This window comes from Macaca fascicularis, chromosome 14 (assembly GCF_037993035.2).
Source record: "Macaca fascicularis isolate 582-1 chromosome 14, T2T-MFA8v1.1".
NCBI classification, from domain to species: Eukaryota; Metazoa; Chordata; class Mammalia; order Primates; family Cercopithecidae; genus Macaca; species Macaca fascicularis.
In genome coordinates, this window is record NC_088388.1 from 116,019,300 (window position 1) to 116,034,876 (window position 15,577).

Sequence of the window (15,577 nt, forward strand, 5' to 3'; positions counted from 1 at the left end):
GAAGTTAGCCAGCACCATTTGAGAAGTTTATCTTTCCTTCTTTGCTTTTTGAAATAAGATTTTCTGCCAGGGGTGGTGGCTCACACCTATAATCCCAGCACTTGGGGAGGCCAAGGCGGGTGGATTACCTGAGGTCAGGAGTTCAAGACCAGCCTGGGCAACATGGTGAAACCCCAGTCTCTACTAAAAATACAGAAATTAGCCAGGCATGGCGGTGCATGCCTGTAGTCCCAGCTACTCGGGAGCCTGAGGCAGGAGAATCGCTTGAACGTGGGAGGCGGAGGTTGCAGTGAGCCAAAATGGTGCCACTGCACTCCAGTCTGGGTGACAGAGCGAGGCCCCATCTCAAAAAAAAAAAAGAGAAGAAAAGAAAAAGAAGGTTTTCATCTAAACGGTGGACGTTCCTTTATTCCTGGATATTTATCTCCTCCTTACCCCCTTTTTTTCTTTCTTCAATTGCAGGTCATTGTTGTCTGGGTAGGAACAAACAACCACGAAAATACAGCAGAAGAGGTAGCAGGTGGGATTGAGGCCATTGTACAACTTATCAACACAAGGCAGCCACAGGCCAAAATCATTGTATTGGTATGTAGTCTTTGGTGGGTAGAGAGTTTGATGTCTTTAGGTCAGCTGAGGAATCTTTTTAGAAATGTGATTGCTCGTGAATATTAGAGAACCTTGAGGTGGAAGCAGTTTATCATACTTTTGTTGACCTCTTCTCTAATGTATCTTACTGTCTTTCTGATATCATCATCCCCCATACCAGCTGTGGGGCCATCTTTTATCCATGCATCCTTGTTTGGAAGTATGGAAGCCATTTGGTGCCTCAGTACCCCCTTTTTTTTGGCCTCCATAATGTTTTGCAAATTTGCACATGAGATTTGTCTGAATCCTGAGTCTTTTTATTAGACCTATATTTGGATTATTTTGTAAGTGTCCTGTTCTACTGCTAATATGTTAAAGATGGTATATTAGACATTCTAATCTTCTCTAAAACATGAAAAATTTCATCAGCAAGAAAATGGATACTTTATAGTTGTACCCTGAACAGAAAGGTACTACCCTTTTGTAGAATTACAGCATTAACTCTTCATGGTCTCAAAGGTGAACAGCTGTCTGTTTCAGTATAAGTCTAGCTGTAGGCCGGGTGCAGTGACTCACACCTGTAATCCCAGCACTTTGGGAGGCCGAGGCGGGTGGGTCACAAGGTCAGTAGTTGAAGACCAGCCTGGCCGGGCGCGGTGGCTCACGCCTGTAATCCCAGCACTTTGGGAGGCCGAGGCGGGCGGATCACAAGGTCAGGAGATCGAGACCACGGTGAAACCCCGTCTCTACTAAAAATACAAAAAATTAGCCGGGCGCGGTTGTGGGCGCCTGTAGTCCCAGCTACTCGGGAGGCTGAGGCAGGAGAATGGCGTGAACCCGGGAGGCGGAGCTTGCAGTGAGCCGAGATCGCGCCACTGCACTCCAGCCTGGGCGACAGAGCGAGACTCCGTCTCAAAAAAAAAAAAAAAAAAAGAAGACCAGCCTGGCCAAGGTGGTGAAACTTCGTCTCTACTAAAAATACAAAAAAATTAGCTGGGCATGGTAGCATGTGCCTGTAATCCCAGCTATTCAGGAGGCTGAAGCAGAGAATGTCTTCCTTTTTTTTTTGAGACGGAGTCTCACTCTGTTGCCCAGGCTGGAGCGCAGTGGCGTGATCTCAGCTCACTGTAAGCTCCGCCTCCCGAGTTCACACCATTTTCCTGCCTCAGCCTCCTGAGTAGCGGGGACTACAGGCACCCGCCACCCGCCACCACGCCTGGCTAATTTTTTGTATTTTTAGTAGAGATGGGGTTTCACCGTGTTAGCCGTGGTCTCGATCTCCTGACCTCGCGATCTACCTGCCTTGGCCTCCCACAGTGCTGGGATTACAGACATGGGCCACCGTGCCTGGCTGAAGCAGAGAATTTCTTAAACCCGGGAGGTGGAGGTTGCAGTGAGCCGAGATCGCACCACTCCACTCTTGCCTGGGCAACAGAGCAAAACTCCGTCTCAAAAAAAAAAAAAAAGTCTAGCTGTAGATATTCTTAGTTCAGTTTGAAATATGTTTTAGCAAAATCTGATATAAATTTAGTTCTTTAGTGAGATGGTGTTAGGAAGATAGTCATTTATTCAAAAAACCTGTGGATCACTGTGTACAAGGCACTATCCTAGTTCTTGAGCATACAAAAATGAGTAAGGCATAGTTTATGTCTCAAGGAGCTCACAGTCTAGTGTATGGAGACAGCAACACAGAGAATTATTATACTGTGTGCTGTTTAGAGTAAGGTGAAAAGGTGTTTAACGAAAGTTGACATCTACATTTAAAGACTTCATTGGTTTCCAGAAAAATAGGGAAAGAAAGAAGGTATTTTAGAAAAATAAAGAGAATTGAGCAAAGGCTTGTACATGTATATGTTTTTTGGGTGAGCAGAGGAGGCTGCATAAAGTTTGAGCCTGGGATGGTTAGGAGAAAGAGGCCACAACCAGCTCATGTAGGAATTTTTTTTTTTTTTTTTTTTTTAATTTGAGATGGAGTCTCACTCTATTGCCCAGGCTGGAGTGCAGTGATGCAATCTTAGCTCACTGCAACCTCCGCCTCCCGGGTTCAAGTGATTCTTCTGCCTCAAACTCCCAAGTAGCTGGAACTACAGGTATACGCCACCATGCCCGGCTAATTTCTATATTTTTAGTAGAGATGGGGTTTCACCATATTGGCGAGGCTGGTCTCGAACTCCTGACCTCATGATCTGCCTGCCTCAGCCTCCCAAAGTGCTGGGATTACAGGCGTGAGCCCCTGCGCCAGGCCAGGTCATGTAGGAATTTGTATGCTGTTGGGATGTTTGGATTTTATTCGCAGTTGCTGGGGAGCCAGATCTTTTTTATTACAAGGCATTTCATTTACTTGTTGAGGTACTTACTTATACCTGCCTTACTCCGGAAAGGATTGTGTTAAGAGTCCACCTGTTAAGTATAGTGACTAGTACATAGTATTTGCTTAGGAAATATTTGTTGCTGAGTAATCCTTCCATATTCTTTGTTTTTAAATTGGATATGCAGAAATGTTAATTATGGTGTTATCCATAATACTAAAACATTGGAAATAACCTAAATAGTAGTATCATGGAGATGGTTACATAAGTCATTGAATATGAGAGCAGTAATCACATTACAATTAAAAGGGCTGTGTGCAAACTTTATGGTGTATTTAAGTGGAAATGTGCATATTATCTTTAGAATTGCTTGGCTGGGCATGGTAATTCATGCCTAATCCTAGTATATATGCCGTTGGAAAAGGGCTACAGGGAGACAAAATTAAAACAGTTGTTCCAGGGTTATTCCAGGGTGAATGGCTCTGATTCATCAAGACAGCATTCATTCCACCTCTTTTTCTTATAGTATAGTATGGTGTAGTTTCCATGTGGCATTAATAGATGATGTGTATCTATGAGCTGGATTATTCTGACAGCCAAATGGAGAACGGATTGAAGGGCAGACAGCATTGGAGGTGGGAAGACCAATCAGGAGATTTTATAGTAATTAGGATGATTGGAGATAAGTTCCTGAGCTGTAGCAGTGTATATAATCAGGATGGAGGAAAGAAAATGACATTTAGGATGCAAAAGTTGAGTAATTTAATGTTAAATAGATATATGGGATGAGAGACTTGGAGGTGTTGGAATGACCAGTTGGTAAAGAGGAAGAGCATAGTTTAATGAATTGTTTTTGGATCAGTTGGGAATGCCTTGGGAACATTTAAATTTGTTTCTGTGGCTGGAAGTTTAATATGTAATTCTGAAGCTCTAGGAAGAGATCTGGCTAAAGTGTTTAGTGGGCCAAAGGGCAGGTCCCTGAAGAATACCAACAATTAAGGGACAGAAGGGAACCCGTGAAAATACTAAGAAGAAATGGTTAGCTTTCATTCAAACAGTATTTTCCAGTGTTTCACAAATCAAAGGTATAGAAAGCGCCAAATGGAGATGTTATCTGAAGTTACAAATAATAAGTAGAGAAAAATAAGTGAATCTTCTAATTTAATGTTTTCCGCTGTGCCCCAGGGTTTGTTACCTCGAGGTGAGAAACCCAATCCTTTGAGGCAAAAGAACGCCAAGGTGAACCAACTCCTCAAGGTTTCGCTGCCGAAGCTTGCCAACGTGCAGCTCCTGGATACCGACGGGGGTTTTGTGCACTCGGACGGTGCCATCTCCTGCCACGACATGTTTGATTTTCTGCATCTGACAGGAGGGGGCTATGCAAAGATCTGCAAACCCCTGCATGAACTGATCATGCAGTTGTTGGAGGAAACACCTGAGGAGAAACAAACCACCATTGCCTGACTGGCTCCCATCAGTGTTACTAGCATCTCAGCTTCCTCAGATCAGTTCTATCACTGGCACTACAGAATCCTTCTCTTTCTTAAGGCACTTTGCATTGTAGAATGTTCCTGGATGTTCATATCTAGTGTTTGAAGGGGAGGAGGGATTTAAACTGGTCCTGTACATAGAAAGTTTGTTTGACAGAGGAGAAAAATTAGCCAAGGAAGATTGTTGTTTAAATTCATTTGAAACCAGAAGGGGACTTTTTAGTTGTATGTGTAACACATTCATTGAATTATCACTGTTTTCCTAGGACAACATCAAGCCTAAATACTGAACAATATGAAGATTCTTTTCTTGGCCTTTCTGTGGATTATGTCATATATAATAATAATCAGAATCATCCTACTTGGCTTTAAAACATGTTTTCTCCAATTTTTTAAGGTTCATAATTTAGCCTTTTGTTTTTATGTTGCTTAGATTCTCATGTATACTGAATATTTTCTTAACATGTAGCATCAGGTTGAACATGCTTGTCATTCATATATGGAAGATGCTATAGTATAGAAGTGAGTTTGTTCTGCTTTCTTAATCTTTTCCATGCTTAGCAGTGAAAAACAGGTTTTGCCCCACTAGAGGGACTCTTTGGAGGGTATTATTTTTATGCTGCTGAATATCATGTCTGTAACAGACCCGTGCATGCAGCCTTTCCTGCCTATTCCCCTTCATGTCCCCCTTTCCCCTTCATTCCCCCCCTCCTGTTTTTTCTTTTTTTTTTTTTTTTGGTCCTTGTTGACATTACAAGCTTTTAACACATTTTTGACCTAGGAACCCTGTTGCTGGAAGTATAGTCTCCAGCCAGTTACTGTCATGATAGTACTGCTATAAAACTCATTCTTGTGTGGTGTTCTGTGCTATAGAGTCTGTGTATTGCTATTCATATTCAGAGTTCTGGTTTTGTTTTTCCCTTAAAACCTGTTACAGCTTTTTGGGGGGTGAGGGGAATCAGAACTCTTGTTTCCCATTCCATAGCACCTGACATTATTTCAAGTTTTATAATATCTTAAGGTGTATATATTTTTTTTATTGGCTTAGTTGTTTTTTGTTTGGTTTTGTTTGAGATGGAGTTTCACTCTTGTTGCCCAGGCTGGGGTGCAGTGGTGCGATCTTGGCTCATTGCTGCCTCCACCTCCCGGGTTCAAATGATTCTCCTGCCTCAGCCTCCCGAGTAGCTGGGATTAAAGGTGCATGCCACCATGCCCAGCTAATTTTTGTATTTTTAGTAGACAGGATTTCGCCATGTTGACAAGGCTGGTCTCGAACTCCTGACCTCAGGGGATCTGCCCGCCTTAGCCTCCACAGTGCTGGGATTACAGGCGTGAGCCACTGCGCCTGGCCTTATTGGCTTAGTTTTTAAAGTATCGTCCAAAAATTTTGGGCCTTTTTCCGTGGGGAAACAAGTGAAGCTGCTCTTCAGCATAGACACTACCTTTATCCCATCATTTTAGTAAAAACTAGGTTTATTTCACTTCTAAGGTGTCTTATTAATGTACTTAATCTGAGAATTTGTTGACCTTAATGTTTGCTTGAGCTATATAACAACTGCCATTAAAAAAATGGGATAGTAGATGGTTTTATCAGTATACCTATGGAATATATAAAAACTGGATCTATAGATATTTTGAACGGGACCAGGTGGGTATTGAAGTAACCCATCAAAATACACTCTGCAGTGATTCTGCTTAATGTTCAAATTCAGTAACGTACTTGAAAGGCAAATTTCAGTGTTTTTGTATGTTGGAGGAGGGCTTACTGATTTGTGCTAAGACCCATTTCTGCTTGAGGGATAAAACTTGGGCTCATTTTTTTCTTGTGAAGTCTCTTTCTAGAAAATTGTTTTGTTTTGTTCTTTTTAAAAAATACATACTTTTTTGAATGTATCATGTCTTCATTAACAACAGAAAATCCACATGGTGTTTACTAAACTTGTTTACGATATTAAAAATTTCCTTTTTATTTTTAGTAGCCGAGGTTGAGTTTTTCACAAGAGTTTTTTTTCTTAGCTGAGGTATAGTTTTATAGGAAGAAGAATTAAGCCAGATTTTTGTGGGTGGAAAGACAGTTTTCTATCCAGGTCTTTTTTGTTTGTCAGAAGGTAGGAGTACAGTCCAAATAAATCCATTAGGTTACTCCTGCAGCATGCGCTTTTAGCTTCTTTCTTGACTGAGGATCACATATCCCTTTGTGAGCTGGCCCTCAGCTCCTTTGCTCATATGTACAAACCTCAGATGTTACTACATTTTATATCTACCAGAGCTATTCAAGCAATAGTATTTGAACCACTAGCCTTTTAAATAAAATTCTGCCCCGTTACTGATGTGCAGATATTGAGTTCACTTTCATTTTTTGCCAGATTTCTTTGCACTACTTTAGGTAAAAATAGTTAATCTATTTTTCTTTGACATCCCAGTTTGCGTCAATGACAGAACTTACTGCTTGGTCTTTGTAGTTTTAAAAAAAATCTATAAATTTAATGCACTGTCCAAGTGAAATGTCCTAGTTGTCATTGTGATTAAGGGGCCAACTTTCCAGGCAGCTAGCAGAGATACTATTCTCTTTTCCTCCCAGCAGATTTGTATTCCTTCGCCCACGCATTCCTGCTACACTAGATGGCAGCCAGTGATGGAACTATAAAGATGTCTGTGGTCATATCTGGAATGTGGCAGCTTGAAGATGTACTGCCAAGGGTGATCTAGGGCAGGTTGTCTTCCAGTCCATGTATTCTTGGTTGCTGTAGACAGTGCTCTGGCTACCACTCTGGGTCTACTTGAACTGTCAAGGGCATCTGCCTAAACCAGAATCTTTTGTCAGAAACCTTAATCCAACAAAACAAATCTTGAGTAGCTCATGCCCGGCTCTAAGGAATTTTGTCTCTTTGTTGAAAAAAAAAAAAAAAAAAAGTCCAACTTACTTTATTTTATTTTTTTAACCTAGTCACTGTTTACAGTTGTATGCTAAAGCCTGAAATATTGTCTGTGCTGTGGTGTATGAGCATTGCCAACTTTATATTTATTGCAGTGAAGAAGAAACTAAAAATATATGAAAATCAGGAGCATGTCTAAGCTCCTAAATCCGTGTGGGTGCATGTGGGAGAAGTGAGTTGGGGCCTCTTGAAAGGAGGCTTTTTGGAGAGGGGTCCCCCAGGCTTCTTGGTGTTCCTGCTTGGGGATCACTGCTGCTAGCTGACTGGACCTCCCCGTTGGAAGTTTGTGATTTTGCTTTGGCAAAGTTTCATTGACAAGTAGAACTCATTCTGTTTTAGTGTATATTTCAATATAAATGTAAACATTTTGCTCAAAGTTGCTGATGTCTTTCTGTCTCCTTTATCATAGTTTGGATTCTAATGAAAAAAAGGGATGGTTTTTCCCTGCCTTATAAGGAAATTGGATATTTAGATCATCCTGCTGCTTTACTGTGGAACTGAATGTACCAGGCTGACTCATCACTTGCCTTCTCGGGCATGTAGGATGGTAGGGTGGGATGAGTAGGTATAAGGACCCCTCAGAAAGCACAACTGCCATCCTTGAAGTCTACTCTTTTCCATTAGATTGGAATAGTTTTGCAGATAAGATTAGTCTGGATTGTAGGCTGTGGACCACCTCGTCTGAACTGGGTGAGTGTCATCAGTCTTTATAATACAGTGTTACTGGCCAGGCATGGTGGCTCACACCTGTAATCCCAGCTACTCTGGAGGCTGAGGCAAGAGAAATGCTTGAACCCAGGAGGTGGAGGTTACAGTGAGGCGAGATTGCGCCATTGAACTCCAGCCTGGGTGACAGAGTGAGACTCCGTCTCGGAAAAAAAAAAACAAAACATAGTGTTACTACAGCATAGAGGACATGAACCTTGAGCACAGACTCATTTATCACCCTTACCTCCCCAGGGTAAAACAGCTGCCTCCAAATACTCTTATTCAGAGATAATGAGACTAGAACAAGGGTCGGTTAACTGGTCCATCAGGACCTATCCTGATGACTAACACCAGCAACCACCAGGCCAGCAATAATTACAGTGAATTGGTATGCCAGTATGATGTTCCTTGGCAGCTAAAAGTTTCTGTGATCTTTGTATCATTCGCTTTATCACTCTTCACCTCAGTGGTATACTATTGGATTAAAATGATTTGCTTCTCTCTAGGAGGAAAAATTTGGAGATAAATTGAGACATTTTGTTTTTCTAGCTGCCCTTCCCGCTTCCCCCGTATCTCATCACACCAAGTTCCTCTCCACCCACACTCCTGGAGGCCTTTGTCAGCTGCTTGCAGGCCACACAGCAGCAGTGAAAACAGCCTGGATCTTGAGGCTTTGCTTTACTGTATCTGGATTACCCCATGTGAACCTCTTAAATGGCCCAGAACAAGTGGAAGAGGTAGTGATATGGAACAAAGAAAAAGCTCCCTCACCAGCATCTGTACTTGGCAAAACTGGAGAAACCAACATGAGAATCCATCCCCTACTTTATTTTCCAGCCATGGCAGAGATGAAATCTTAACCCAGCGACGTGTTTTTACATAGCCACAAAGTAAAGATCTGCAATGTTTTGCTAAACGTACAATCTTTGGCTGTGGTCTGATGTTATGCTATGCCTTTTGCCTATTTGCTGGGTCGTTCTGGCTTAATTCATGTATCACATATGTATGTGAATATATATATGTGAATTTTACACCCTGGTCAAGCTTTGGCAGCACGCTTATAGTGGATTCGTAACACACCAGTGTACTGCAGCTTGCTTGTCAACCACTGACTTAAAAGATCAAGTTCGGGCCGGGCGCGGTGGCTCAAGCCTGTAATCCCAGCACTTTGGGAGGCCGAGACGGGCGGATCACGAGGTCAGGAGTTCGAGACCATCCTGGCTAACACGGTGAAACCCCGTCTCTACTAAAAAATACAAAAAACTAGCCGGGCGAGGTGGCGGGCGCCTGTAGTCCCGGCTACTCGGGAGGCTGAGGCAGGAGAATGGCGTAAAAACCCGGGAGGCGGAGCTTGCAGTGAGCTGAGATCCGGCCACTGCATTCCACCCTGGGCGACAGCGAGACTCCGTCTCAAAAAAAAAAAAAAAGATCAAGTTCAAGCCGTTAAATGTAACATCTAACACTCTCCATGACCTGGCCTCTTTAATTTGTAACCTTCTACCCTTTACTTTGAACTTTTCTGCCAAGAGCACCAAACCTACCTGTATGTTTTTGCCCGTAGTGGGGAGCCCCCTGTCTGGAATATGCTCTTACTCCTTTGCTGGTCTAGCTCCTACTCTATTTTTATTTTTTGGAAACAGAGTCTCACTTTGTTGCCCAGGCTGGGGTGCAGTGGTGCAATCTTAGTTTGCTGTAACCTCTGCCTCCCGGGTTCAAGCAGTTCTTGTGCCTCAGCCTACTGAGTAGCTGGAATTACAGGTGTGCACCACCACACCTGGCTAGATTTTGTATTTTTAGTAGAGACAGGGTTTCGCCATGTTTACCAGGCTGGTCTCGAACTCCTGGCTTCAGACGATTGGCCTGCCTTAGCCTCCCAAAGTTCTGGGATAACAGGTGTGGTAACAGCAGCCCGGCTGCCTGTCCTGATTTCTAAGCCAAAGACCCAAGCTTTCTTGAAATAAGAGAGCTGGCTCATTTTTATCAGTGATCTTTGGAGGCAGAGATTTGAGACGATCAATTATTTATCTGCTTGTTTTCTGCAACCTGATGACCAGCCTTGTTTCCTGGAAAGCTCTGATGTTGGTTTCATCACGTGGCCAGAGGGAGCCAGATGCAGGGCCTGAGTATATCGCAGATATTTCCCAGTGTGAATGGTGAAAGCCCAGTTCTAGGAAATGGAAAGTGGCTGATCTATCTCTAGGAGAAAGTACTGCCCTCTTGGTCAGAGCTTCTCTCCTTCATCTCCCTTCCTGTTCTTTAGACAATAGGATGGTGAATGCAGGGTAGCTTAGCTCCACTGTGAGTACTTAGGACAGTAGAGACCAAGTCCAGACAAGGCTTCCAAAAGCTCAGAAAGCTTAAGTGGTTTGCCTGAAGCACACAATGCAAGGATATAACTGTAGAACTTTCTTTTTCCTTTTTTGTTTTTTTAATGGATGAGAGGTTTTTATGCTGCCCAGGTTGGCCTCAAATGTGTAGCCTCGTCTCCTTACGCGTCAGGACAACCACCGCGGCTCCCAGCAACTGTAGAACTTTTTGACATCAAAGTCCTTGCTTTTTCCATAATACCATGAAGCCATGTGACAGGTTTGAGACTTTCCTCAGTATGGCAGATTAAATCCTGTGTCTTTAACTGATTTCTCACGGTAACGTGCCATCCAGTCTTCGCAGTCCTTGTAGGAAGAGAGAGAGCCAGACACAAGGGCAGCCCTGGGAAAGAACAGAACGTGTATGATGGAAAGAAGTGCTGAACTCTTCTTGCTGCTGGAGCTGCTTATGTCTGGGACAATTCTTTCTAAGCACCAAATGAAAAAACAGCCCTTTTTATAATCACAGTGAAAACAGCTTCAGGTCCGTTTCCTTCAGAGCGGTTGGTTTGGAATCCTTTTTTTCTGGGTTAAAGTTATACCATTACTTGATTCTAAAATCTGTTTTGATTCTGTCTCCCACCAATAGGCATGACTACTCCCTACCTCCCAGGTTCCTAAATAACTTGATTGGATTCAGCTAATCCATTTACTGTGATTCTTACGAAATCCTGCTCCGAGTACAGTCTTCAGGTCTTTTCTTTCTTTTTTTTCTTTTTTTTGAGATAGTTTCACTCTTGTTGCCCAGGCTGGAGTGCAATGGCCTGTAGTCTCTGCTCACTGCAACCTCCGCCTCCCGGGTTCAAGTGATTCTCCTGCCTCAGCCTCCCGTGTAGCTGGGATTACAGGCACCTGCCACCACGCCCAAGTAATTTTGTGTTTTTATCAGAGACCGGGGTTTCGCCATGTTGGCCAGGCTGATCTCGAACTCCTGACCTCAGGTGATCCACCAGCCTTGGCCTCCCAAAGTGCTGGGGTTACAGGCGTGAGTCACCACGCCTGGCCATTTTTTTTTTTAATGGCGTTTCGCTCTCGTTGCCCAGGTGTGCAATGGCGCGATCTCAGCTCACCGCAACCTCTGCCTCCCGGGTTCAAGTGATTCTCCTGCCTCAGCCTCCCAAGTAGCTAGGATTACAGGCATGCACCACCATTCCCGGCTAATTTTGTATTTTTAGTAGAGATGAGGTTTCTTCATGTTGGCCAGGCTGGTCTTGAACTCCTGACCTTGGGTGATCCAACCACCTTGGCCTCCCAAAGTGCTGGGATTACAAGCATAAGCCACCGCACCGGGCTATCTTCAGGTCATTTTAACAATACCCCTGAGCCACCTGAAGCTTCCTCCCTGTCTTCTCACCCCAAACTTCATTAATCCCCTATGACTTAAAATGGAGCTGGAGTTATGGGTCCAGCAACCTCCTCAGCTGTGTGTTGAATGGTCCCATTTCTTTGGTCCATTCAACACTCAGGAAGGGTGGTCCACAGGGAAATAGAAGTCATCGGAGCCTTATGGCCCCACCCTGACCACTTGAGGGCCAGGGTTAGGATTGAGCTCTTTGTATACTATGCCAGGGAATGTGGTAGCTGGACCTGTGCACAAGACCAAGATCACATCCCTGATGCCCCGACATCTCCCCTGTGTGCTCACAAGTCTGACTTTGAGACCCACTATTGCCCTTTTTTGCTGACTGCTGCAGCCAACAAAAAGGCATTCTCTCCCAGTGGACAGACCTCAGAAAGGACCTATTCATAAGTGAGTTGTGCTGTTCCCTCCCTGGCAGGGTGGGGCAGAGGGACTGAGGAAAGTTCTGCAGACCTGGGAACAGCAAGAAAATCTGCGGTTGCTGCCCTCCCACTCTGTAGACCCAGGGTCCTGACAATTCAAAGGTTAAGTCTTGAGACCTTGCAAAAGGGAAGGATCCCTTCAGAGTTTGCTTGGATGGATTTCTCTCCAGATATTGCCAGGGGAAAGGGAGCATACAGAAATAGTGATAGTCCACAGTTGTTTGGTTCCAGAGCAGTGGTTCTCAAACTTCATTGTGCATAGCAAGCTCCTGGAGTGCCCCGTTAAATTGCAGATTTCTGGGCTTCACCTCCCAAGATGAATTAAGTGTGAAGTAGGACTCCAGATGTGCATTTAAAACAGGCCTAGGGTCACATCTTGCCCCAAAGTTACGAGGCCAACTTGGAGTAGTGGTGCCCACCTGTAATCCTAGCTACTCAGGAGGCTGAGGCTGGTCGCTTGAAGCCAAGAGTTCAAGACCAGCCTGGGCAATGTATCAGGAGTGTTTCTTAATGTTTCAGATTATTTACTGGCAAGATGAGCAGGATTACCATGAAAGAAAAGTCCAGATGGACTGTGGAAATCCTACACTGATTCTCCAAACTTGGCAGCTGAATGTATGGAGGGCTCATGATGAAGAAACCTCTTGTCATCCTGAGGATTCTCTGATCCGTATTCGCCTAGATGTGCTGGAAATGGTAGTGGACCAAGATGCAAACTTGGTCTAGTGAGGTACTAATGGGTTGAAGTTTTTCTGAGCATCACTTTCCTCATTTGTATAATGAGGAGTTTGCCAAGGAAACCCCTAAGGTTGTCTTCCAGCTGACTTTCCAATTGGTGAACCCTTTTCCAAAGGGTTTCCAAAAGGAACTTTCCAAAGGGTTCACTTTCAAACCTTCCAAAGGGTTCAACTTTCCTTTTTTTTTTTTTTTTTTGTTGAGACAGAGTCTCCCTGTGTCGCCCAGACTGGAGTGCAGTGGCCGGATCTCAGCTCACTGCAAGCTCCGCCTCCCGGGTTCACGCCATTCTCCTGCCTCAGCCTCCCGAGTAGCTGGGACTACAGGCGTCCGCCACCTCGCCCGGCTAGTTTTTGTATTTTTTAGTAGAGACGGGGTTTCACCGTGTTAGCCAGGATGGTCTCGATCTCCTGACCTTGTGATCCGCCCGTCTCGGCCTCCCAAAGTGCTGGGATTACAGGCTTGAGCCATCGCGCCCGGCCTCAACTTTCCTTTTCCAAAGGGTTCACCAATTGCTGCAGCTTGCTTCTGGTCTTCATCCTCAAGTATGCTGTGCTTGGACAGAGGCCAAAACTAATTCCCCCACTCACCATTTGCCCAGCATAACTACAACAGTACCTGGCACATAGTGGATGCTTATTAAATATTTATTGCAGGAATGAGTAAATATAACTAACTTGGTCATAAGGTAAAATAGTCTTCATTGGAACAAGGCTCCAGATAGTTGGGCAGGGCTGGCAGCTGAGACTGCTGCAATCCTGCCAGCTGAGAGAACTCTGACAAGGCACTGATCTGGGTGGCTTTATTAGGATGTCTGACAGCTTCAGAGATGGCCACATTTCTTTTCCTTTAAACATGTCTAATTTGGCCGGGCACGGTGGCTCACCCCTGTAATCCCAGCACTTTGGGAAGCCGAGGGGGGTAGATCACCTGAGGTCAGGAGTTTGAGATCAGCCTGACCAATATGGTGAAACCCCGTCTTTACTAAAAATGCAAAAAATTAGCAGGGTGTGATGGTGGGTGCCTGTAGTCCCAGCTACGTGGGAGGCTGAGGCAGGAGAATCGCTTGAACTCAGGAGGCGGAGGTTGCAGTGAGCTGAGATCACACCACTGTACTCCAGCCTGGGCGACAGAGTGAGACTCCATCTCAAAAAAAAAAAAAAAGTCTAATTTGTCTTACAAATGCAATATATGTGTCTGGGCACGGTGACTCATGCCTGCAATCCCACCACTTTTGGGAGACCGAGGTGGGTGGATCACCTGAGGTCAGGAGTTTTGAGAGCAGCCTGGCCAATATGGTGAAACCCTATCTCTACCAAAACCAGAAATTAGCTGGGTGTGGTGGCACATGCGTGTAATCCGAGCCACTCGGGAGACTGAGGCAGGAGAATTGCTTGAACCCAGGAGGCAGAGGTTGCAAGGAGCTGAGATTGTGCCACTGCACTCCAACCTGGGTGACAGAGCGAGACCCTGTCCCCCACCCGCAAAAAAAAGCAATATATGTACATTGTAGAACACTTGTAAATTTTTTTAAATATAAAAAATTTAAGAACCACTCACAATCCATTAGTTTTTATTTTTTGGTACTATTCTATATTTTTAGAGTTAAAGGAAAATGATATACAATATGTTATTTTTTAAATTGTAGTTCAAAGGTAACTTGCTAAATTTTATTTTTAAATTTTGCCCTGCTTTCTGGAGACATTGATAAATTTTTAGTACAATTTTTTTTTCTATTTTTCTATGCATGTCTATATGTATTTGGAATATATACTCTTTTATTTATTTTTGAGACGGAGTCTCTCTGTCGCAGCCAAGGCTGGAGTGCAGTGGCACAATCTCAGCTCACTGCAACCTCTGCCTCCTAGAGTTAAGTGATTCTCCTGCCTCAGCCGCCCCAGTAGCTGGGATTACAGGCACGCGCCACCACGCCCCGCTAATTTTGTATTTTTATAGTAGAGATAGGGTTCACCATGTTGACCATGGCTGGTCTTGAACTCCTGACCTCAAGTGATCTACTCGTCTTGGCCTCCCAAAGTGTTGGGATTACACGCATGAGCCACGGCACCTGGCCCTATATACTATTTAGTGTCATATCTGAATTCTCTGCTTACATGTCCTTTGAAGTCTTAAGCATCATTTTTGATGCCTTCATGATAGTGCATTTAACCAATCCCTCGTTATGGATTCCAAGTTGTTTCCTTTTTGCTTTATATTATAAATATCACAGTGATAAGCGTAGCTGCCCACGTATTTTTATCTGTGCTTCCTATTTCCTTAGGATAGAGTCCAGAAGTGGAATTACTGGATCAAAGGGTATAAAGCTCTCTAAGTTTCTTGAAACAGTGCCAAAATATTTTGTAGAAAAGTTTTCACCATTTTACACTGAAGGTCAGTATCTTTCAATGAGCTTTGTAACTGCCCCTGAGAGAAGAGGGGAAACAGCCCCAGCCCAGCAAGCTTGGGAAGCTCGGAAGGCCGTCCCTGCAGCTGTGTGGCCCCTCCAGAGGGAGGTGGGAGAGGCATGGGGATTCCTCTTGCAGTGCTGCCTCCGTTTCCCCTCCGCCGGTAGGGCCACCGTCCTGTTTCCTAATCCTTTGAGTTCATTTTTTAAGATCCCTGGAGAAACAATGGCCCAGGGATGGACGATGTTAGTTGTAAAGGTG

General features: G+C 44.2%; 1 protein-coding gene across 2 annotated transcripts in view; it reads left to right on the top strand.

Annotated features, from left to right (window-relative positions):
• The window catches only part of PAFAH1B2 (platelet activating factor acetylhydrolase 1b catalytic subunit 2), a 28,582-nt gene extending 20,886 nt beyond the window's left edge, over window positions 1–7,696 (top strand). For both annotated transcript variants that reach the window (XM_065529019.1, XM_005579740.4), the window contains exons 5-6: window positions 463–585; window positions 4,080–7,696. In XM_065529019.1, coding sequence (XP_065385091.1) covers window positions 463–585; window positions 4,080–4,358 — 402 coding nt within the window. In that variant the 3' untranslated portion in view covers window positions 4,359–7,696. The remainder of the gene's footprint in view (window positions 1–462; window positions 586–4,079) is intronic.
• The last annotated feature ends 7,881 nt before the right edge of the window (window positions 7,697–15,577 follow it).